Source organism: Scylla paramamosain, chromosome 28 (assembly GCF_035594125.1).
Source record: "Scylla paramamosain isolate STU-SP2022 chromosome 28, ASM3559412v1, whole genome shotgun sequence".
In the NCBI taxonomy this organism is placed as follows: domain Eukaryota; kingdom Metazoa; phylum Arthropoda; class Malacostraca; order Decapoda; family Portunidae; genus Scylla; species Scylla paramamosain.
In genome coordinates, this window is record NC_087178.1 from 17552251 (window position 1) to 17576889 (window position 24639).

Below are 24639 nucleotides of genomic sequence, written 5' to 3' on the forward strand. Positions count from 1 at the left end.
CCTTCTTCTTCTTCTTCTTCCTCTTTTTCTTCTTCTTTGTGCTCTTGTTCTTTTTTTCTTTCGTCTCCTCCTTCTCCTCCTCCTCCTCCTCCTCCTCCTCATCATCATCATCATCATCATCATTATTTTTTTCTTTTCTTGTTTTTGTTCTTGTTCTTCTTGTTCTTGTCCTCCTCCTCCTCCTCCTCCTCCTCCTCCTCCTCCTCCTCCTCCTCCTCCTCCTCCTCCTCCTCCTCCTCCTCCTCCTTCTCCTCGGGGCTAAAAAGGTCAGTCATGTAAAAGGTAAAAAATGTTTCGGAAGGAATTATTATTATTGCTTTTTTTTTTCCTTTCCTTATTTTTTTCTTTATTTTTTAGAGGGGGGGAGGGGGGGGGGAGGTTGAATTCTGAATTGTATTTGTTTTGTATTTGGTTTTCCCTCAATGATAATGGAATGGCCTGCGGTATTTCTCTCTCTCTCTCTCTCTCTCTCTCTCTCTCTCTCTCTCTCTCTCTCTCTCTCTCTCTCTCTCTCTCTCTCTCTCTCTCTCTCTCTCTCTCTCTCTCTCTCTCTCTCTCTCTCTCTCTCTCTTCGCAAACGACTGCTATAAAAGGGAATGGTGGTGATTGTGGTGGAGTTTGTAGCGGTGATAGTAGTAGTAGTAGTAGTAGTAGTAGTAGTAGTAGTAGTTGTTGTTGTTGTTGTTGTTGTAGGATCAGATATCTTTTTATATTGATAATGGTAGAAGTAGTGGTGATGATGGTGGTGATGGTGGTGGTGGTAGAAGTGGTGGGGGTGGTGGTAGTGGTGATGATGGTGGTGGTGGTGATAATGATGGTGGTGGTGGTGATGATGGTAGTGGTGGTGGTGATGATGGTGGTCGTGGTAGTGATGATGGTGGTGGTGGTGATGATGATGGTGGTGGTGGTGATGATGGTGGTGGTGGTGATGGTGGTGGTAGTGGTGGTGATGATGATGGTAGTGGTGGTGGTAGTGATGATGGTGGTGGTAGTGATGATGATGGTGGTGGTGGTGGTGGTGGTGGTGGTAATGTTTCAAGGTTGCTTACATTTAGGAACACCTCAAGGTTATTTTTATACGTGCTTTTTTATATGTATACGTGTGTGTGTGTGTGTGTGAGTGTGTTGTGTGTGTGTGTGTGTGTGCGTGTGTGTGTGTGTGTATGTATGTTTCATCACGTTACCTAAACAAATGCTGGCTCTGCATTTCTCTCTATCTCTCCTCTCCTCTCTCTCTCCTCTCTCTCTCTCTCCTCTCTCTCTCTCTCTCTCTCTCCTCTCTCTCTCTCTCTCTTCCTTTTATATATATTTAGTGGCTTGTATCCCCTCTTCCCTTCCTCTTACAAAACTTTCCCCTTTCCTCTCCTCTCCTCTCTTGTCCTCTCCAACCCCTTTTTATCCTCTTAATATGTTGTATCTTCTTTTAGTTTATCCCTCTTGTCCTCTTTTTAGATCTTCCCTTTCCTTTACTTTCACAAAATATCTCCCTTTTTTTTTCTCCAGTCTTCTCTTCTCTTCTCTTCTTTACTTCATCTGTATTTGGAATTAACCTACCCTGCGTTTTAGGAGAAAGAGAAGGAGGAAGAGAGAGAGAAGGGAAGATGATACTGTGTCCTCTTCTCTTTTCTCCTCCTCTTTCTTTCCCTCCTTAACCTGGTGTATTTATATTTAAAGTTACCCGTGCCTGCGTCTTAGGAAAAGGAGGAGGAGGGAGAGAAGGAAGAGAAGGAGGGAAGAAACGAAAGTGGTCACTGCGGCGAACCATTGCAGAATCAGGTTCCTTCTCTCCCAGGATTGAATGACGAGGAACACGTGGAGAGACAGGAGAAAGACTGGAGGAAAGAGGGAGGTTGTGGAGGGAAGTGGAAGAAGAAATGTGTCTCTCCAATCCCATCCCTCCCTCCCTCCCTCCATCCCTTCCTTCCTCCGTCCTTTCCTGTCTTCTGTCCTCTCGTCACTGTCTTCCTCCTCCTTCCTCCCCACATGGCTTCCTCCTTCCTCATCTTTCTGTATCGTGTTCCTCCTCCTCCTCCTCCTCCTCCTCCTCCGTTCTCGGAAATGAATTTGGAATGAGAAAATGAAGGAAAGGATAACATGCCAACGCCTCCTCCTCTTAACTCCTCACTCTCCTCCTCTCCTCCTCCTCCTCCTCCTCCTCCTCCTCCTCCTCCTCCTCCTCAGACGCCGCAGGACAAGTGGAGGAAGAAATAATTTTAGATAATATTGTTTTAGTTTTATTTTCATTTTGTGGGGGAAAAAGTTTAGACGGACTTTGTAATTTTTGAAATGCTGACTTTTCCGGGAAGTTTCTCGCGGAACTTAAATTCTTAGGCTTCCCTCCTTCCGCTGTGGTGGTTGTGTGTGGTAGTAGTAGTAGTAGTAGTAGTAGTAGTAGTAGTAATAGTAGTAGATATCACATGACTATCCCCATTTCTAGTACATTAGTTTATAGATAGGTAGTGGGTAGGTAAATGTAGTGATGGAGGTGGTAGTAGTGTTAATAATAATAATAATAATAATAATGATAATAATAATAATAATGATAATGATAAATGACAGTGTTACCAGATCTCGGGTGCAATACGAAAAGAAAATAGCCTCTGATCAAATAACCCGCAATACCCAGGTGCTCTCTCTCTCTCTCTCTCTCTCTCTCTCTCTCTCTCTCTCTCTCTCTCTCTCTCTCTCTCTCTCTCTCTCTCTCTCTCTCTCTCTATCTATCTATCTATCTATCTCTCTCCTTTATCTCTTTATTTCAACACTCATCTTCCTTTTCTTCCTCATCCTTTTCACCCTCTCATCTCCCTTTCTTCCCTCCTTCCTCTCATCTCCACCCTCCACATCCTCACTTTGCTCTCTCATCCATTTCTCCTCCACCCTTCCTTCATCTAATACGTGACTCTTTTGGTTCATCATCTTTCTTTCCTTCTTCACCATCATTGTCATCATCATTTTCATCATTCGTGCGTGTTGTTTCGCTCCTTCCGTGGATGTTTCGGAAGCTTCACGTGTCTCATTTCAGAGCTCAGTCTCGGTGAGTCGTTGGATCGATGCTCTGTGTGTGTGTGTGTGTGTGTGTGTGTGTGTCCCTTGTTTGTGGTGGTTGGTGGGGCGTGTTTGTGAAACCTAAGTTACTGTTACTGCTGTTTGATGGTAGTGGTAGTGGTGGTGGTGGTGGTAGTGTTTGTTGTTGTTGGGAGTCGCGGTGGTGGTGGTGGTGGTGGTGCAGTTAGAATTGCTGTTGTCGTTTTGTATTCTAATCTTTCTCTCTTTGTATTCTAAGGAGATGTTCACGTTTATATAATTTTCATTGTTTTCCGTATTGTTGTTATTGTATTGTTGGGTAATATGGGGATACGTAACACAGCCGTGGAGATAATACGGTTTATGTCCTGCCGGAAATGATGCAGAATGATGGTAATAGTAGTAATAATGCAAATCATGCCTTTTGTCGCCACTCTCTTCTATTTTTTATCTCTTCCTCGTCTTTATTCATCATCATCATCTTCAATTTTCTCATCTTCCTTATTTATCCTGTTCTTCCCTTCCTCTCCGCTTTCCTCATTCGTTTTTTTTTTTTTCTCCTTTCTCTTCATCTTTATTTATCCTCCTGTTCTTCTCTTCCTCTCCGTTTTCCCTCATTCGTTTTCTTTCTCGTTCTCATTCCATCCTCATCTTCTTTTCATTTCTCTTCATTCGTGTCTTCCTTCTCTCTACCTCTCTTATTCCTCGTACTCATTCATCATCATCCCCTTGCATTTCCTCTTCTTCTCATCATCACTCATCCTTCTCTTCCTCCTTCCTCTTCATTTATCTTGATGCCTCCTCTTCCTTATTCTACACTTCCTCCTTCGCCTTTATCCTCCCTGCTTGTCAGAACGGCAGCTGATCATAATCTCTCCACGCCCCTCCTTTCTCTCCATCCTATTGTGTGCTTCTGCTGAGTGTGAGGGAGAATACACTGCCAGTATTACACCCTCTTCTCTCCCTCACCTCGCCCCTCCCTGGTCTCTCCCACCCGCACAACACAAGTATGTAGCCTCCTGGCTCTCCACCCTCTTATCCTTTACTTATTTCTTCATCTAGCACCACCACGCACTCCTCCCACGCTTCCTTTCCCTTCCCCTTACCTCCCAGTCATGGCATGTAGAGTTATAGGGGTCAACACACATTTAGTTTAGTTACCCCATTGAGGATTTTCACGTTTTCTGTCGTTTTCTGTCACTTGCGTGTCTCAGTGGGCCATTATATGCTTAAGATCAATCAACGGAGCCCTTGACACAATTTGCGGAGGAGGTAAAAGACGGGGAGGAGGAGCAGGGGGGATAAAAGACGCTAAATTGATGCTCTTGGACGAAAGACTTCCGGATTCTACGGCTCTGTTTATTTTGAGAAGTTTAATCCATTTTACTACCACGATCGTCTTTTGTTAACTTTGAGAACTGTAAACAAAGAAATAAATTAATAAAACCGTGAAAAACACACACAAAGATTACATTATGAAAGAGAGAATAGGTTAGTTTTGTCTCTTTCTCAGCTATATAATCATTAAGGAGACTGGTACAAGAGTAGGTGTCTTAAAAAGTTGCAGCGTGATGAGAGGGAATAATTGTTTACAAGTGAAGGAATTCATTTAGAGATTCCAAAAGTTTCCCTCCGCTCAGAAAACGGGATAATGGCAGGGTAAGTTACTGGTGGTGAAAGACAAAAAGGAGAAGTAAAGAGATGAGTGGAAACTCTACAAAATCCAGGAAATTGTGTAGTTTTGACGGAAGCCTCTCTCTCTCTCTCTCTCTCTCTCTCTCTCTCTCTCTCTCTCTCTCTCTCTCTCTCTCTCTCTCTCTCTCTCATCATTAATTAAGTCATATTTTCTTTTCAAATACTCTTTAGGTAACTCATATGAACTTCCATTGCAATATAAGGAACAAAATTACATCTAGCATATAAATTACTTACGAGCATGAGAGGAACATAAGAGCCTTGGCAAGGAGTACAGTGGAACCGCGCGTGCTTTGGGAGACAAGGGGTTCGTATCCTGGCCACTGTCCGAGGGTAGGAAGGGCATCCACTCGGGGTAAGTGTTCGCAAATAAATCAGAATCCTTCATTATGAGGCACACCGTCCTAATTCTGATACACTAAGAAAACCGGACGTAAAAACCGAAAAAAAAAAAAAGAAAAGAAATGTGAGATCATGAGAACATAGCAAGGGAAGCTGCAAGAAGTCGTTAGGCCTACACTTGGGAATCCCTGTAAAAAAAATTATCCACGTATTTCCACCTGTTTTTTTGTCCTCTTTTCACCATCACTTATCTTTCTCTTCCCCCATTCCTCCTTATTTATGTTCATACCTCTCGTTCCTTATGTTGCTCTTACTTACAACGCATATAAGCAATTCCAGCATCCTGTTAGCGTTGTCCTTGTCATGCATCACTGCCTTAAATTAAAACATTCCTTTGCATTACTGGCCTTGAAGTTTTCTCACATTGTTGCCTTGAAAAATATATATTCAGATTGTAACGTAGATGTCAATGAGTCAGTCTCTCTCTCTCTCTCTCTCTCTCTCTCTCTCTCTCTCTCTCTCTCTCTCTCTCTCTCGGTGGGTAAACACGAAGCCATATATAAAACAGATTACTATCGTCTCCATAACACATAAACATCTCTCTCTCTCTCTCTCCTCTCTCTCTCTCTCTCTCTCTCTCCTCTCTCTCTCTCTCTCCTCTCTCTCTCTCTCTCCTCTCTCTCTCTACGGTACGATCACGTTTCCTGCGGGTCCCTGCAGTGCTCACCTCTCCTCTCCTCTCCCATTTGGCTCCCCCGCGTGGCTGCCCTCACTAAACACTGGATGATTTCTTTGCTGATGGCTAACGAGGGAGGGAGGGACGGGGAGAGAAAGGAAGGTGGAAGGTAAATAAAAGAGGAAAACTGGAGCAATTAAGAAAGGCTCGTGAATAAACAGGGAAATGTGAAAATGATGAGATTAATGGGAATGAAAATTGCTTGGCGGTTTTTCCTCTCTTTTAATTGTGGAGAGAGAGAGAGAGAGAGAGAGAGAGAGAGAGAGAGAGAGAGAGAGAGAGAGAAGAGAGAGAGAGAGAGAAAGAGGCTGACCTTGGCTTAGAATAATGGTCAAGGAGGGAAAACTCACAACTCACTGGTCTTCTGTTGTCATTTCCTCCTCCTCCTCCTCCTCCTCCTCCTCCTCTCTCCTCTTCTTCCTCTTATTGTTGTCTCCGGCGAAGAGAAAGAACGTGATTAATTTTTTATTTTTTTTTATTTTCCTTATTATTTTATTTATTTTTTTTATTTATTTATTTTTTTTAGGGAGGCCAAGAAAAAGATTGACACTGAAGAAAATAAATTGATGGAAGTTGTCTGTCAGTTTGTTTGTATTTCTCGTTAAATTGGTTATTTGTCTGTTTATTCATTTAGTTGCTTATTAATTCTTTGATTTATGGTATTTAATTTTCTGTTTATTTTCTTATCTATCGATCTATTTGTTGATTGAATTAATTGGTAGGTTGTTTATGTAATCGTAAATTTAGCCTCTCTTTTGTTTTTTATCTTCTTCTTCTCCTTTTTTTTTTTATTCTATTTTAGTTTAGTTTTATTTGGTGTCCTTGTCGACATCTAATTAAACAGCTGTGTGTGTGTGTGTGTGTGTGTGTGTGTGTGTGTGTGTGTGTGTGTGTGTGTGTGTGTGTGTGTGTGTGTGTGTGCTTTTATCTCCAGGGAAATGGTCACAACAAAGAACGCGGCCAAAAATCAGTGGGGAAAAAACACGAAAAAAAGATAAAAACAAACCGAAGCTTTGCAGTTTTTTTGTTTTCATTCCGCTGCCGTGAAATATTTTGACGTTGACGGACAGAGAGAGAGGAGAGAGAGAGAGAGAGAGAGAGAGAGAGAGAGAGAGAGAGAGAGAGAGAGAGAGAGTGTGTGTGTGTGTCAAAACATATGATACTTTAAAACTAATAACAATGAAAAATATGACCAGACACACACACACACACACACACAATCAATCAATCAACCAGTCAATAAAAATAGATGGAATACGAGAACCCGATAAGATAAAGCACATGATAAATGAAAATACTGACCAGAACAGTTAGTCTAGTCAAAATTCAGAAAAGATACGAGATAACAAACCGTAAAACAGACGCACTGGGGGCTGGATCCATAAAAGCACTCACAGACAAGTCAAATGGAAGTGGTTCAATCCCTTTTACCTCCTAATGGAACGCTACACTGGCAGCCATCGGATATAATTTGAATTCTGCGTAATGGGATCCCGTTAAAATGGATGAAGTCATAATAATACAAAACGACGGAGAGGATTTCGTAATACACCCGCTTGTTTATTGAGATTCCACGGGCGTGTTAATTTCAGTAGTGAGGTTTTACGTGCCTAAAATAACATAAATTTTTCAAAGGTGCATTCTCTTACTTTAGGCTTCAGAGGAAAGGAGCGTCAATTTGGCAACCACTGATCAGCTGAAGTTGCTATATTTTTTTTTTCTTTATTTTTTTTGTGTTTATTTACCTATTATTATTATTATTATTATTATTATTATTATTATTATTATTATTATTATTATTATATAGGACTGATTCAAATTTGTATTATTTTTTTTATACTGAACTACTCGTATGATATAATTTTGCTCTAAATTTACGTAGGTATAGTTTTCGCACGCTCCATTTAGTGATAATGTATTACGACCCGTATTTCTTGCTCTGCTCGGAACATTGTGTGCTGTGTGTGTGTGTGTGTGTGTGTGTGTGTGTGTTAGTCTGATAAGATTCATTGTTCTTTAATTCTAATAATAATCTGAAGGTTCTTTTATTAATCTATCATATAAATTAGACCTTGTACTCAATTTTTATTCTTTCTTATAGTAATTCTTCAGTTATGCTAATTTACTGTTATTCTTGCCTGTTAAGATACCTAAAGCTTCCAATATATAAACAACTTAAGTTTTCACGAGATGTTATTATTACATTTTCAAGCTGCTTACAATAAACATTTGAATTTCCGCTCAATGTCTGTCCTTTTGTTATCATTTCCAAGATGTTGTTAGTGTCTTCCTCATAAACTTCTGAATTTCCACTCGATATCTGTCCTCTTATGGTAATTTCGAAGACATTTTGAGCTACTTATCATAAACATTACAGCTACTTTACGAACCTTTTAAAAATCACCAATTTATTATCCCCCCAACAAAAACATAAATAAATAAATAAAATAAAATAAATAAATAAATAAACAGTCTCGCTCCTTCTGCCTTACTAATACAATTTTCCTGACCCCATATGGACGATGTAAAGATATTAATACCGCTTATCTGGAATAACATTAAACCTTAGTCATGGTACTGGCAAGGAGGGAAAGGCGAAGGTGTTAATCTCTAAACACTGCATCCCTTAACCTAATTCCCTCCACTCTGCCTTACTAACACCCCTTTCCTTGACCCTCATTGAGTAGGGAGAAGATATTATTACCGCTTATCTGGCATAATATTAAACCCGGGTCGTGATACAGGAAGGGTGATGTTAAGCTCTGAACACTGCATAATCTGATGTCCGCCCCTCCGCCTCACTAACGCCGCCTTTCCTGATCTCCACAGACGAGGTGCTGGAGGAGGGTGGCTGTGCCCTAATGCGTCAGAGATGTGAGCGAGCTGCTACACGCCCAGTACGCCATTATTACCGGTAAGTCCTGCACACACACACACATATACGTACACACACACACATACACACACACAGTTCATCCATTTCCTCACATCTCGTTTATCATGTTTCTTTGTACTTTTTTTCTCTTATTTTCTGTCTCGTCTTTCTTTAATAATCTTGCTCTCTGCTGTCTCCTCTTGTTATCATTTATTTTTCTGTGCTTTGTTTGCTTTACTTGCTTATTTGTTTCTCCTCATCTTCGTCTGTCTGTCCTTATTTTCTATCTATCTATCTATCTATCTATCTTTCTTTCTTTCTTTCTTTCTTTCTTTCTTTCTGTCTATCTATCCATCTATCTATCTATCTATCTATCTATCTATCTATCTATCTTCTTCTTCTTCTTCTTCTTCTTCTTCTTCTTCTTCTTCTTCTTCTTCTTCTTCTTCTTCTTCTTCTTCTTCTTCTTCTTCTTCTTCTTCTTCTTCTTCTTCTTCTTCTTCTTCTTCTTCTTCTTCTTCTTCTTCTTCTCCTCCTCCTCCTCCTCCTCCTCCTCCTCCTCCTCCTCCTCCTCCTCCTCCTCCTCCTCCTCCTCCTCCTCCTCCTCCTCCTCCTCCTCCTCCTCCTTCTCCTCTTTCTCTTCCTCCTTCTCCTTCTCCTCTTCCTCCTTCTCGTGCTTGGCTATTAGCAGTCCATCTTGCAGTCGATACAAGTTATCAATGCTATTAAGTAAGTCCCAGAGTCATTACGGAGCTTCCTTGTATAGACCGTACGAGTCATTGATTAACTGATAGATGGATGGATAAGCTGATTGACTGAAGGCGCCACTGTAACGAGGTCATAGAACGCTGAGTAAGGAAGGAAGAAAGAAGGATGATAAAAAGAATAATGGTGAATATCTCGTGTGTTGCTCATATTCAGATTTATAAACGATTAAATTCAAGACAGCATCGAGCATAACAAGACCAGAGGTGATGTAAAGGAAATGATTCGTTAGCGGATACCAAGGCCCTAAGATTTCCAGGCCTCTGTGTGGGAGCTCAGGGCTTTAGGGACGTGAAGGAGCCTCACTTTAAGGCATCAAGAGTACCGGAGAGTGACGCTTTTGGGAAGTTAAGAGTGAGGAGGCTGACGGCGAGGCTGACGAGGGAGGAGAGTGAGGGGAAAGTTATTTAAGAGGCCTTTTACCTAACGTTACTGTCTTCACTGTCCAAACTTTAGGGGCAGCATCTGTTTGGAGCAAGGAAGGTGAGAAGGGCGTGGCGAGGCGGGGTGAGGCGGGGGGAAGGCAGGGTGAGGCAGGGACGAGGCAGGGGAGAAGCAGGGCGCGTCTGTTCTTGAGGTGGAGTCTGCCTCGTATAAACTTGAGCCTGAATCCAATTATCTGAGGAAGGGCGGAATCTCGCGTCTCTGGCGGGGATATAAATGGGTAATGACACGGCGGCGGGTGGCGGAGAGGCGGGTCCTGGCGGCGGGAAGAGAAGCGCAGGTGAGAGAAGACACGGAGGGAAGATTGATAACGAGCTGGGAGGGAAACAAGAACGAGTAGGAAATATTTTTGAAGGGAGACTAAAAGATACGAGAGTTGTTTGAAGTAAAGCTGAAGAATATTGCAAGAAAGTGGGAAATATTTAAGACGAGGAAGGAAGATGAATGAGTAGGAAAGATAGAAAAAAAAAAAGTAGCTGGGAAATGAAGGATAAATTTGGATTGTTTGAACGAAATCTGATGAAATATAAACACAGCTATGGAAAGAGGGAGGAGGGGAGCGTGGGAGGGGAAAAGATTAACCCTCTAAAAAGGAAGGAAGAAGAAAGGGAACAAGTAGTAAAAAGAATAATTAATGTAGGATAAATCTAATTATTTCAACTAAACCTGGTGGACCTGAACAAAAAATACAACAACCAGTAAAACGGAAAAAAAAAGAAGAGGAAAATTTGAACGTAAATAACAACAACAGTAGCAAATAACGAATGAATAATAACAAAAATAGCAAAGAATAATAACAACACCAACAAATAAGAATAACATCAACACAAACAAATAAGGATAACAACAATAGCAACAAACAGGAAAGGAAAAAGGAAAGAAAGGAAGAGAAGAGATTAACAAGAGATAAACACTTAAGAATAAAAAAAAACAATGAGAAAGGAATTACGAGATTAAAACAAAACAAAAAAAAGTAGAAGGAAGCAAAACACAAAACTACACGCAAGGGTCAAGCAAAGCACACGAAAAAAGATCAAAGAGGTGAAGGGAAACAGGTGTGCGTCTTTACCTGAGGCTGAAGACGCCTTAAACAGGTAATTATGTTCGTGATGTGGCGCAGGTGAGGGGATGGGAAAGTGAGGGGAGAAGGGGACACGAAACTTTGGATTAAGCTGAGTTGTGTACTTGAGGAAGGGGTCTCAGTGAGGGGAGGAGGATGGAAAACGGGAGAGAGAGAGAGAGAGAGAGAGAGAGAGAGAGAGAGAGAGAGAGAGAGAGAGAGAGAGAGAGAGAGAGAGAGAGAGAGAGAGAGAGAGAAGGGAAGGATTGTGGAATAGAAGAGAAGGAGGGGGAAAATACAAAAGCTTTAGAGAAAAATGAGAAAAACGAAGACAATAGATAATTATTCAAGAAGATGGTGGAGAAATGGGAAACAAAGTAAAAGAAGAATAAGAATAAGGAAGAATGGACATAGAAAAAAAAGATTACTTGAGGAGAAAATGCCCCAAAGGAAAGACAGAAAAATGGAGGCAGAGGAAGAAGAGGAGGGAAGGAGAAACAAAAGAGAGAAATCATAAGAAAGCTGTGTGAAAGAAAGGCAATCAAACAGGGGCTGAGAAAGAAGTAGAAAAATAAAAAAAAAGGAGAAAAGACACAGAAGAAGGAGATGGGAGGAGGAGAAAAGGAGAGAAAAGAAAGAAGATGAGACGTACAAGAAAAGATTACACAAGAAAAGAAGACGAAGAAACACAAAACATAAAGAAAAAAATACGTAGAAACAAAATATTGCGGAGAAGAAGCGGACAAATGAAGACTGAGAAATAATAAAAGGAGAGAAGAAAAAAAACAAAGAATAAAAAATAAAAAAAGAAACGAAAAAGAAACAAAGAAAGAAAACACACAATAAAACAGACGAAATAGTGCAAAGGACTCACAGATAAACGGAGGCTGAGAAGGAAAAGATAATCAGCATGAATTAGGTGTAACGAGGGAGGGAGGAAGGGACCGCTGGGGGACCTTGAGTTAGAAGTTAGTTCGTAATGGGACACAGAGGAACAGGTGAGTGAAGGCAGGATTAGGACAGGTATTAACGAGTGGGGTTCAGGTGTGTTGATGGAAATCGAACATGAGATTAACCTTGTAATGACGTTGATCTTGTTAATTACATACCTGTGTTCTAATTTCAACCCTTCCTTTTCTCCCCTTCCTTCGTCCTCTTCACCCTCTTTTTTTTATTTTTATTTTTTATTTCTTTTTCCATTCCTTCTCGTCGTCCACCTGTTGTTGTTGTTGTTCCTGTTTTTGTTGTTTTTATTATTGTTGTTGTTGTTGTTGTTGTTGTTGTTGTTGTTGTTGTTGTTGTTGTTGTTGTTGTTCTTCTTCTTCTTCTTCTTCTTCTTCTTCTTCTTCTTCTTCTTCTTCTTCTTCTTCTTCTTCTTCTTCTTCTTCTTCTTCTTCTTCCATACCCTCATTCTTATCTTTGTCCTTGTTCTTAAACTCTTGTCCTTGTTTTCTTCTTTCTTCCTCCTCTCCTCTCCTCTTCTCTCCTCCTCCTCCTCTTCTTCAATTAATCTTTCTTCTCAGTAACATCTTCCTCTTTCTCTTCCTCCTTCAAACTTTATTCCCTAACTCACCCTCTTATCCCTCCTCCTCTTGCTCCTTCTAATCCTCCTCCTCCTCCTCCTTCTCCTCCTCCTGACCATTGCATCAAAGCTCCATCAATTTAATCCATCAGTGTCATCTATTCCAATCACCTCGACCACTCAGACTCTTCTCTAATCCTCCAATCTGACCTCCAGTCGCCGCCTCACGATACCTCCTTGTGTTCCTTTCATTCCTCTGATTAGGGAGAAATGAGGTCAGCGTGCCATTAGTTATATAAAGCTGATAAATACTGGGTGACTCATGGCTATAGTCCCTGCTGGTCTGTTGGTGAAGTCCGATGATTGATTGATTGATTGATTGATTTATTTATTTATTTTTATTTATCGTTCCGTTGGCTTAACTTTATTTTTTTCTCTATCTCTTTTCCTTTTTTTTTCTTTTTCGCTCTTTCTTCTTTGGTGTGCTCTTTCTTTCTCTTCTCTTCCTCTTGTAAAGTTGGTGGTATGTTCAGCCTGTTCCTCTTATTTTTTGTTCCTCTTTTTTTTTATCTCTCTCTCTTTTCTCTTTTGTTCGTTCGTTCGTTCATACTTTCTTTTCCCTTTCTTTCAAAATTTCATTTTGTTCTTTCTATTCTTCCTTTTTCTCTTTTTTTTTTCTTTCTTGCTTCCTTTCTTTCATTCCTTATTTTTCTTTCTGTCTGCATCCTCCTCCTCCTCCTCCTCCTCCACCTCCTCCTAGCTTTCCTCGTTTTCTCTCCCAACCTATCTCCGAGAACTGAAATATCTTACAAAAGAAGGAATTTATGGGCATTCTTTCACGTACTAAATAAACCTCATCGTTTTTTCACCACCAGTTTCTCTCAGACAATTTTTTTTCCATCGCATTTTATCACCAGGAGCAAAAATATCAGTGTAAACTCGAATATAAGAAAGTTTAGCGTGAGATGAATGGTCTGAGTGATAGAGGCGCCATCTGTTGGGTATTTTCCAAACTGTCGCCTTAGAAAAACACGTCTTGGGATTATATTCTGAAACGCTTCTGCACTGCACCTTCAATACTTTCAAAAGGTTCTAAATATATTTTTTTCAAGGATGTTTTTTAAGGGTCTAGTGAGAGATTAACAAGATTTATACGTTATTAACTAGATAAACACTCTTAAAAGCACGGTTATTCATCTCTGTTGGGTTTAAAAATAGTCGTGGCGAGAGAGCAAAGCGTTCCAGAATACACGTCTTTGCAGCACTGAAGACCAATCTGTTTTTCTTGTTAGTCAGCTTCGGCGAGACAATAAAGAAAATGGAAGGGAACGATATTGGATAGTAAAAGAAAACGAGCACTTTCAAGGATAACTAGTGTGTTTCTCGAGACTCCTGGCGCTGGTGGTGCTGGTGGTGGTGGTACACGCGCATATACATACAGGCATCGTTCTCTGGCCTCCCTCGCAGATGGGACGCGGCTACATGGGATGAGGTGATAAATTTTAGTGCAGCAGCTGAGACCTCACGCAACTTTAGAGACACACACACACACACACACACACACACACACACACACACACACACACACACACACACACACACACACACACACACACACACACACACACACACACACATACACACATTTAATTTACTTTTAGATCTAAGAGCATGAAATTTGTTTTGCGCCGTGTGGTCCGTGTGTGTGTGTGTGTGTGTGTGTGTGTGTGTGTGTGTGTGTGTGTGTGTGTGTGTGTGTGTGTGTGTGTGTGTGTGTGTGCTTGTGCGTGTAGTTGTTAGATTTATATAATTCTCTCTAATCCTCTTGCAATCTCTCTCTCTCTCTCTCTCTCTCTCTCTCTCTCTCTCTCTCTCTCTCTCTCTCTCTCTCTCTCTCTCTCTCTCTCTCCAGGAGGAAAATCCCGCGAGGGTTGCCCCATCCTCACGTTCCCGGATAGAGGAAACTTCGCTCAGCTTGGAGACGAGGAATATCGAAAATTGATCATCTACCTCACCTCTGTCCCCTCGTGAGTACACCTGGGAGGGACACACCTGGGAGAACCTTACCATGGGGGACTTACCTGAGAAAACCTTATTACTGCATGGGATAACCTAGCCTGGAGGGAGGGGACTTACCTGAGAGAAGCTTATTAGAGCATGGGAGAGCCTTACCTGGGAGATTAACTGTGCATGGGGAGCCTTACCTGTGGGGAGTTTACCTGGGAGAAGCTTATTAGTACATGGGAGAAACATATCTTACCTGTATTTGGCGAGACTTACCTGGGAGAATTTTATTTGTACATGGAATAAACTTACCTATATTTACCTGTAGGGAGGGGGAAGGAGGGAGGGATGTGCTGCTGTGTGGGTGTCAGTGGAGGAATGGGGGGTAAGGATGGGGGGGGAGCTTTGCTTTCATGTGGGGGTTGGGGGATTAGATGGGGAGGGGAGGGGTGTTATGGGAAGAGGGGCATTACGTGGTTATGTGTGGAAATGGAGGTTATAATGTGTGTGTGTTTGTGGAGAGAGAGAGAGAGAGAGAGAGAGAGAGAGAGAGAGAGAGAGAGAGACTATTTTAGGACACTGGAAGATTATTAAATGAGCGACAGTGACGAGAGGAGGAGGAGGAAGACTAAGAGGAAAAGGAGAAGGAAAGAAAGAGGGAATAGAAGAAAGAAAAGAAAGAAAAAACACAAATATTTACTTCTAGCATTCCTTGAAATAAAAAAAAATGAAAGATAAAAATAAACTCGCTCCCTGACTGGCTGTTGAGCTTCACGATGGTGGCATTCTATTGGTTAAGAGGACACCATTCTCGCCGCTGATTGGTCCTTGTGTTGCAGGCTTCAGGACGCCGACTTGGGGTTTGTGTTGGTCATAGACAGGCGCAATGACAAGTGGAACTCCGTCAAAACTGTTCTCCTCAAAATATCGGTGAGTTGTGTTGCGTATGTGGTGTGTTCCGTGTGTTGCGTGTCTTGTTCATTTGTGTTGCGGTGTTAGGAAGGATCTTTCAATGTGTGTCTGTGTGTGTTGTGTGTGATGAGAAATGTGTTTGTTGTATGATTATTTTTTTGTGTTGCATTGAAGTGTGTTGCAGTGTTCGGAAAGATTTTATATGTGTGTGTGTATGTGTGTTGCGTGTGGTGAGAAATGTTTATATCTGTTGTATGATTATTTTTGTGTTGCACTGAAGCGTGTTGCTTTGTGTTGCCTATCTTGTTCTTTTGTGTTGCAGTATTAGGAAGGAATTATGCGTGTGTATGGCTGTTGCGTGTGATGAGAAATGCGTCTGTTATATAATTTGTGTTGCATTAAAGTGTGTTGAGTGTGTTGCGTGCATTGCCTTGCATTAATATATGGCTTTGAAGAACGTGTGTGTGTGTGTGTGTGTGTGTGTGTGTGTGTGTGTTAGAAAATAACGTAACATGTACTGGAGTGTTAGCCAGCTTGTGTTGCAGCCAGCGTTTACCTGACGGAGGGAATGATATTGCGTGTTGCAGGGTTTCTTCCCCGGACTGATCACCGTGGCGTACGTGCTCAGGCCTGTCGGGTTCCTACAGAAAGCCATCTCGGAAGTGTCCAATAAGATCTTCCGCGACGAGTTTAAATTTCGGGTGAGTGAACGGGTGAGTGGGTGGGTGAGTGGAGTGGGTGTGTGGGTGGACGGGTAGGTGATTAGAGTGGGGTGGGTGAGTGGGTGGATAAGTGGATGGGTTGGTAATTGAGTGGGTGGGTGGGTGGAGTGGTGGGTTGGGGTGATTAAGTGAATGGATGAGTGGGTGGGGGATTGAGTGGGTGGTTGAGTATGTGAGTGAGTGGACGGGTAAGTGAGTGAGTGGATATGAGTGAGTGGACGGGTGAGTGAGTGGATGTGTGGGTGGAGTGGTGGATGAGTGTGTTGATAGATGAGAGAGTGAATGAGTGGGTGGATTAATGACTGAGTGGACGTGTGGGCGAGTGAGTGAGTTAGTGAGTGAGTGAGTGAGTAGGCGATTGAGTGTATGAAAAAAGTGGTAGTAACAGACTTCAGGGGACTTAAGTAAAGGTGCGTTACAGACACACACTTTAAGACCTACACTTAATAGTACGTGGGTAACTAATCCTCTTATTAGAACACACAAATAGACACCGAAGTGAAAACGAATGAAGTTAAGAACATTAGAAAACGAGGGAAACACCATGAAATCATCAGACCTACACGTGGCAGTCCCTTTACAAAACACACCTACCTATTTCCAGACTCTATTTATTTATTTACTTATTGTATACAAGACGGGCTGTGACTAAGGGCACTAGAATCCCTAAAAAAAAATACTAGTTCCCATTTTCATTCATAATTTTGTTTAATATTATCAAACTCCCTACTTGATTACCTCACTACTTCACCTGCTGCTCACCTGTTTACTCGTGTGCACCTTGGTCGCCTGCAGGTGGTGGTGTGTAACTGCGTCGCGGACCTTCACGATTACATAGACAAAAACCAACTGACGGAGGACCTGGACGGCTGCATCCCTTACAATCACGATGAGTGGATAGAGCAGAGAGTGGTGAGTACCTCCTTGTGTGTGTGTGTGTGCGTGTGTGTGTATAGGGATGAGTGTACTCGTTTCCTCAGCGAGTGGTGTTGCGCAGGTGAGGATAATTAGAAAGGTATTTGCTTCTTGATTACTACCTCGTGTTATCCCCTTTATCTTTACCTGGGGGGTTAATCTCACTCTCTTCACGTGGTAGATTGGCTTTTTCTCTCTCCTCCTCCTGCAGATAGCGATGGTGATTGATTGTGTTGGTGATGGTGACTGATTGTAATGGTGATTGTAATGGTGATGGTGACTGATTATAATGGTGATGGTGATTGATTATGGTCGTGATTCTCGTATCATTCTCGGGTCGTAGTTCTGAAGACAGTATTCTGAAACACTGCGCAGCACCTCCACTACTTTCAATAGGCTCTAGTTGAAGTGGCACTGGTTTTTCACGGTGTTTTTACGGTTCTAGTCACAGAATAACAAGATTTCTACATTATAAACAGGAGAAACACTCTTGAAAACCCGGCTAAGCATCTCCGTGGCCTTTAAAAATAGTCGTGGTGAATGTTGCCCTAAATTAAACTAGTGGCATCAGGCTGGGCAGGAACAGACCACCACCCAGTCACTCCTACACAAGAAACACCAACTCCAAGGTCGTATCCTCAAAGAAACGTCCTGAAGCACTGAGTTATCCTGCACCTTTATCCCTTCGTCGACGTTGGGGAGCGAGAGAAGCGCTGAGGTATACTGACGGAGGCACAAGAGAGAAGTTCACGGCCAGTCGATCGCTGCGTTGGAAAGACTGATGAGTGAGTCTGGTGCAGGAAAGGAAGAAAGGAAATGGAGATGTCATTGAGTGATACATATGACGACAAGCAGAGCAGAGAGAGAGAGAGAGAGAGAGAGAATCTTTTATTAAGGCAAGAATCATATAAGGGAAATGAAAGGTAGAGAGAGAATGAATGGGAGGAAGAGGAAACACCAGAGAGAGAGAGAGAGAGAGAGAGAGAGAGAGAGAGAGAGAGAGAGAGAGAGAGAGAGAGAGAGAGAGAGAGAGAGAGAGAGAGCGGGGGGGGGGGATCTATTTACAATTCCTGAGGGAGGGATTCTGGAAGGTGAAGGAAGAGAGGATGAATGGGAGGAAGAGGGAAGACTCGAGTGGGAGGGGAAGGAAGGGAGGGAAACACGCATATGTGACACAGATGAGGCACAGATGAGGAGTCGTATAGGAAAGCTGCGGCACCAGTATCCTCAAAATGGTGAAAATAGAGATGACTGGAAACGCTTGGTTGGATGTGCGGTGAAACCCGTGCTCTTGTGTGTGTGTGTGTGTGTGTGTGTGTGTGTGTGTGTGTGCGGGGATGTCACAGCGCTAGAGAGAACTGAGCGTTACGATGAAGAGTTAGAAAGTGTGGATGTTTTCATTATCAAGAGACTCTGGTGAAGGATGCGTGGGTGGAGAGTTTACGTAGGTGGATGGATGCTCGAGGCGTGGATGACTGGCTGGGGTGACGGGAAGGCGGGGGCGTGTGCTGCGTTGCCGCCGAGAGAGTGTACCAAGTGTAGCGTGTGCTGTCACAGTCGGGAAAGCTCCTCGCCAGCTCACTCTCGCCTGGATGTGGTGGTGATGTGGTGGTGTGCGGCGTCCCGGAGGCTGTGCTGTGTACCTGTGTTGTATTGTTGCTTCTGTGCTGTGTGTTGTCTTGTGTAGCGGTGCCTTTGTCTCCCACTCACGTGTCTTCCGGGAATGGTGAATGAGAAGGCACATACCGAAGGGGAATAAAGGGAAAGGAAAGGAAACAACAGAATCGTATCGCCCATTCTCTCCGTCACAAGGGAGGGATGAGGATAGACGTGATTGTTGTCTCCGGTTGGAAGAGGAATTGAATAATCTTCCCCACCTGTCGAGATGATCAATCCACTTTACCAGTACCACGGTTGCCCTCCTCCACCCACTCACGGAAGGCTGTCCCGCCACCACTCCATCCTGCACCCATCATGTGAGGACTCTTCACTCTCCTCCGCCGAGAAAACGCATCATTCACTCAGCGCCTCCACCCTACCTGTCGCCACCTCGCTGACGACGCCATGCAATCATGATTCGCGTCTCAAATACCTCGTGTTTGAAGGGGATAAAGTTAGAGGCACTTCAAGGCCAGTCCCCATTACATCAATTGGCTACCAGGATCACTTCTCTTTCGCCGCCCATCCTCTCACGCCCCCAGACGCGCCTCGACTCCCATCCGTGCAAGGGTGTGACACAGGGGAGCTGCAGCAAGTTCCCTGCGTTCCACATTGCCGAGGACACACCCCACGTGGCTTCTTCGTCAAAGGCGCTGAGACACGGAACCTGAAAGCGCTGAAGGAGTCGTGGTGCGAATCAGTGTCTTCATCAGTATCTTCTTCAGTGTTTTCGCCAGCTACATCCTCGCGTCCCCGTCGAAGGAATCTCAATAGGACGTCCTCGGTGCAAACCCAGCTGGTGTCCTTACCGGCAAGCCACACGCACTCCTCCCGGTCCTCTTTCAGGCGTCCCATTGCTCTGCCTTCCACTAACTACTGCCACAACGATAACCATGAACTTTCTCCACCAACCGCGCGGAGTCTAGTGGCTTGCGAGGCTGCCGATTGGTGGTGCTGGAAGGGGGACGCACCTGCCGCCCCTCACAGCTTGTTTCCTCTGAAGGGCATGACGGGAAGAGGCAGAGGCGACCAGCGTGATACCTGCGTGAGTGACTTCGGTCTGAACACCAGCTGGAGTGATGACGGGGAGGACGCTTACTGGACGCCGAGTGAGGGGAGTGAGGGCTCATTCTACGACTTGAGTTGGAGTGACGGGAGTGAAACGTCGTCCCTGGAACACAGCTGGAATGACAGGAGTGAGGGGAGTGAAATTTTTTACCACAGATATGCAAGAAACGAGAGGCTCTTTTTGGAGTCGCAGTGGAGTGAGGAGTCCATACATGAGGCTAAATGGAGTGATGGGAGTGAGGGGTCCATGGAGTATGAGGGAGTGAGCCAGACTGCCTCTCTAAGTGACTCAGGGATTGATGGTGACACAGACCATGCAGAGGAGACCGAGCGGCAGAGAGGAAGGGACGAAGATGAAGACAGACTCGGGGAAGATTCAGGCGGGGAAAACAGAAGACAGTCGGGACAGTGGCGTTGCGTACCGATGGCTTAACTCATTCTGGAGCCTCGAGATCGGTTCCTCAAGAGCTTCTACAGGAGAGAACCTTGTAATGACCGCCAGCCGCTGTCTTGGACGATACTTAAGAAGACAGCGCCCCGCCTCTCCAGTCAGACCCCACGAAGCCCCGCTGCTCCCCCAGGTGAGACACCCGCCTTGTACCTGAAGGTGTTAAGGAGGAACTAAGGAAAATATTGAATGTCTGCAACGAAAATACAAGGCGCCGGTTAAGCAAATTGAAGGTGCTGTGTTAGGAGGTTGTTGTTTTTGTTGTTGTTGTTGTTGTTGTTGTTGTTGTTGTTGTTGTTGTTGTTGTTGTTGTTAGTGGAGGTGTAGGAATGGACGTGGTTAGTGCAGGGAATGTTAGTTGTGGTAATGGTGTTGTGGTGGTTGTCCTAATCATGGTCGTATTAGTGAAGGTAGTTAATGTGGTTGAAATGGGCGTTGTGGTAGGAGCAGTGTTGGTTGCGGTGAAGGTGGTGGTTGTGGTTACTCTTACATGAGTGAGGTGGTGTCTTCACTGTGGTGGTGCTGGTGCAGGTGATAAATTGCGCTAAAACAGACGTGGAAGGTAGTACAAGTTAGTGGTAGTGGTGGTGAATGTGCTGAGTGTTTGTGATGATGTGGTGGCAGTGATGTGATGATGTGATGACAGTAGCTGCGATGATGTGACAGTGATGTGATGCTATGGTGACAGTGGTTGTGATGATGTGATGCTATGGTGACAGTGGTTGTGATGTGGTGGTGATGAGTTACGACCACGTGTGAAAAAAAAAGGACAATAACACAAAGCATGCCAAATAAAAAAAAAAAAAAAGAACCAATAAATCAGTCAAAAGAAAAAATAAACATTAACATTTTAAACTAACTTCCTTACCTTCCCTTTTTTTACCCTGTCCAGGCTGTCCCTTGTTTATCCATTGACTTAATTACCCTTTTATTTACACCATTAACCCTTTTCCCTTAACCCTTTAAGGTCTCAGGCAGCCACGTGGACACAAGAGCACCACCTGAGGACCTGACCTGTAATTAACCTCACCTTAATTAACTCACTAATCAACCAGTTACCTTTGCAGCTCTGGAATGTGGCAGATCTTACCTGTTGATCTTATTGTTTCCCCCAAAGACCTTTAATTTCTCTTCCAGCTTCACGGAACTAAATAACAAAGCCCAGGTCAGGACGAGGGGCTGTGACCTTGACCTCCTGTGACCTTTTGACTTGGCTTAGTTTGGCGTTTGACCTTCTTAGTAGTGTTGACCGCGGGTATTGTGAGGAATAATAGTAATAGTAATAGTAATAATAATAATGATAATAATAATAATAATAATAATAATAATAATAATAATAATAATAATAATTCCTGCAAATGTAATATTTTTTCCGTGTTATTATTATTATTATTATTATTATTATTATTATAATTATTATTATTATTATTATTATTATTATTATTATTATTATTAGTATCATTATTATTATTATTATTATTATCATCATCATCATCGTCACCATCGTTGTCGTTGTTTGTGGTCTTCGTTCAATATTTTCTTATCGTTTGGTTTCCGTGGAGTCTTGTGTTTTATTATTTATTTATTTATTTAGTTATTTATTTATTATTATTTTTTTGACGTCCGCCATTCGCCGAGACGTTGGTTCATTTACGAAAGCAAAAGGCACTGTGTAAAAACAACAAAAAAAGAGTTCATTTATTCTTACCATTCATTCATTTGTTGGTTCTCGCGTCATACAATGTTATAGATTTTCGTTATTTTCTCCCTTTTTTATTTCCCCTTCGTTCTTTTTCTCATTCTAGTTTCCTCCTTGTCACACACACACACACACACACACACACACACACACACACACACACACACACACACACACACACACACGAGCGACCGTAACTCCCCGTTCCCCCCTCTATGCCTCCCTGCCGGCCTGCCTGCCTTTGCCTGCTCCCTCGGCCTCTGCCTCACGCCGCCAGAGGGACAGAGACCGAGGGCTGCGGGTCGGGGCACGGAACCCTCGGCGCTTATTCTCTGGCACGGAGGAGGCGGCGGTGCTTCACGCTCGCACTGTCATGGATCTCGTGCACGACATCGCCTCCTCCCACAACTACGAGGCGGTGGTGGCGAGCGACTATATCCTGCAGATTCAGGTGAGTGGCTGCAGGTCAAACACAACGTGGCTCTCATTCCCCTCACTCACTCCCTCCGCGCTCGACTCGCTGGCTCGCTAAGAGGTGACTCGTTCGCTCGGTTCGGTCCTCCTATTCCTCCTCAACCTCCTCCGCCTCCGTCTCCGCCTCCGCCTCCTCCTCCTCCAGTCGGGTTCTCCTTCCCTCCCTCACTGACTCCCTCCCTTCGTCCTCGGTGATGAAGGTTAGGCAATTCGGGATTTTGGTTTGGTTTAGTTTAGGTGTTAGTAAGGTTATGGTCAGTTAAGGAAGTCCCCCTCCTCTCCTCCTCCTCCTCCTCCTCCTTCTCTTCCTTGTCCAGTAGTCACCAAACAGCCTAGATGTCTGTTGCTGTTTGGCTGTCCTTTGTGATCTTTTGTCTTCATTTTCTTCCCTTCTTCCTCCTCTTTCTGTTGTCTTCTATGCAGTTCTTCATTCTTCCTTCCCCTCTAGCTCTTACTGTTGCTTTCCTCCTCTTCTTCTTCTTCCTCCTCCTCCTCCTCCTCCTCCTCCTAGTTCTTTTTAACTTTTCTTCTTCATTCTTTTCTCCTTCGTTCAGCTTTGCATTCTCTCCCTTGTCCCTTTTCTTTCTCTTTTTTTTTTTTACCTCTTCCTGCTCCTCCTCCTCCTCCTCCTCCTCCTCCTCCTCCTCCTCCCGCTCCTCCTCTTCGTCCTCTTCCTCCTCCTCTAAACCCATTACGTGTCAGATTAGTGTGACGCAAAAACACCTCACTATACTATTTTCTCTCTGTGTTCTTTGCTCTTTTCCTCTCTGGCAGTCAGTGAGTTAGGTCAGTGGAGCCTTTGCCTTGGTTCAGTCCAAATTGAGAGTCCAAAGTATTTTCCGCATTTTTTTGTGGTTCAGTTAGTGTGGTTATAAATAAGATGAAGAAAAGTGGGTAACTTCTAAGAAAATTATTGTTTCCTCTCTCTCTCTCTCTCTCTCTCTCTCTCTCTCTCTCTCTCTCTCTCTCTCTCTCTCTCTCTCTCTCTCTCTCTCTCTGTAGCTCATAATTTTTAGTGTAATAACCTTTACTTTCCCACCAGTCAGTCAGGCAGTCAGTCGCTCAGTAAGTCGTGTTTTTTTTTTTTTTTAAGCTAATTAGTACCTAGTAATCGGTGTTATCCTGAAGTATTAGTGCTGTCATTACACCCACGAGGCGTCAGTGTTGGTGTCAGTGTGTAGTCGTGTCTGTCCTATGGAGATGAGTCAAGGGAACCAGAGAAAACGAGGAACTGGACGCCTAAAGGTTATGATGCAATGTCCCGAGAGAAGCTGAGGTGGTGCGCTGTGTTCCGTTTTCTGTTGGTGTTCTGGTGTTTTTATATATATATATATTTTTTTTATATATATATATATTTTTATTTTATTCACAGTGATTACTCCTTCATTTATTTGTTATACACGTGAATGCTTCATTAATGTGGTGCTAATCATGATGTTTAAACAAAGTCATGACCGATGCGAGGGCGGCAGCTGCTCAAACAGGGAGCGATAAGGCGCGCCGCCCCCTCCCCTCCCTCCCCTCCTCCCCCTCCCTCCCTCCCTCCATTACCCCCTTTTCCCCCCCCACCCTCCATGCGCCGGACTTTTCCCTTCCCCCTCCCTCCCCTCCCATAATTCCTCCCTCCATTGCTGCCGCTGTTTTTGACCTGCACGTCACCACCTGTCTCTCTCTCTCTCTCTCTCTCTCTCTCTCTCTCTCTCTCTCTCTCTCTCTCTCTCTCTCTCTCTCTCTCTCTCTCTCTCTTTAAATCACAGGCGCACCTCTACACACACACACACACACACACACACACACACACACACACACACACACACACACACACACACACACACACCTGTCTACAGTTTGTTTTACCTTCTACGTTTTTCTATCTATGAAAACAAAGACATTTAAATAGGCGATCTGAGTTTGTTATTATTATTTTTATTATCATTATTATTATTATTATTATTATTATTATTATTATTATTATTATTATACTGCTACTACTGCTGCTACTACCACTACTACTACCACTACCACTACTACTACTACTACTACTACTACTACTACTACTACTACTACTACCATCATCACTACTATTACTACTTTTATTATTGCCATTGAAATATTACACGCTGTTTACAACTTTTCAGCATCTTTCAATCTCTTGTAGAATATTTTTATTTACATTTGTTTTTCTCAGTTTTCTTTTTCAGGCTCCTGTGTTTTGTGACTTTTTGTGTGTGGTAATGGAAGAAAACACTGACATTTTCTTCCTTACTGTTCACTT

At 43.2% G+C, this 24639-nt stretch overlaps 1 protein-coding gene across 1 annotated transcript in view; it reads left to right on the plus strand.

The window, feature by feature from the left end:
• Positions 1-8682: 8682 nt before the first annotated feature.
• LOC135115023 (guanine nucleotide exchange factor DBS-like) overlaps positions 8683-24639 on the plus strand; it is a 35688-nt gene continuing 19731 nt past the window's right edge. The window contains exons 1-6 of the mRNA XM_064031450.1: positions 8683-8711; positions 14376-14490; positions 15307-15397; positions 15967-16080; positions 16897-17013; positions 22168-22341. Of these exons, the coding sequence (XP_063887520.1) occupies positions 22264-22341 (78 nt within the window). The 5' untranslated portion in view covers positions 8683-8711; positions 14376-14490; positions 15307-15397; ... (1 more) ...; positions 16897-17013; positions 22168-22263. The remainder of the gene's footprint in view (positions 8712-14375; positions 14491-15306; positions 15398-15966; positions 16081-16896; positions 17014-22167; positions 22342-24639) is intronic.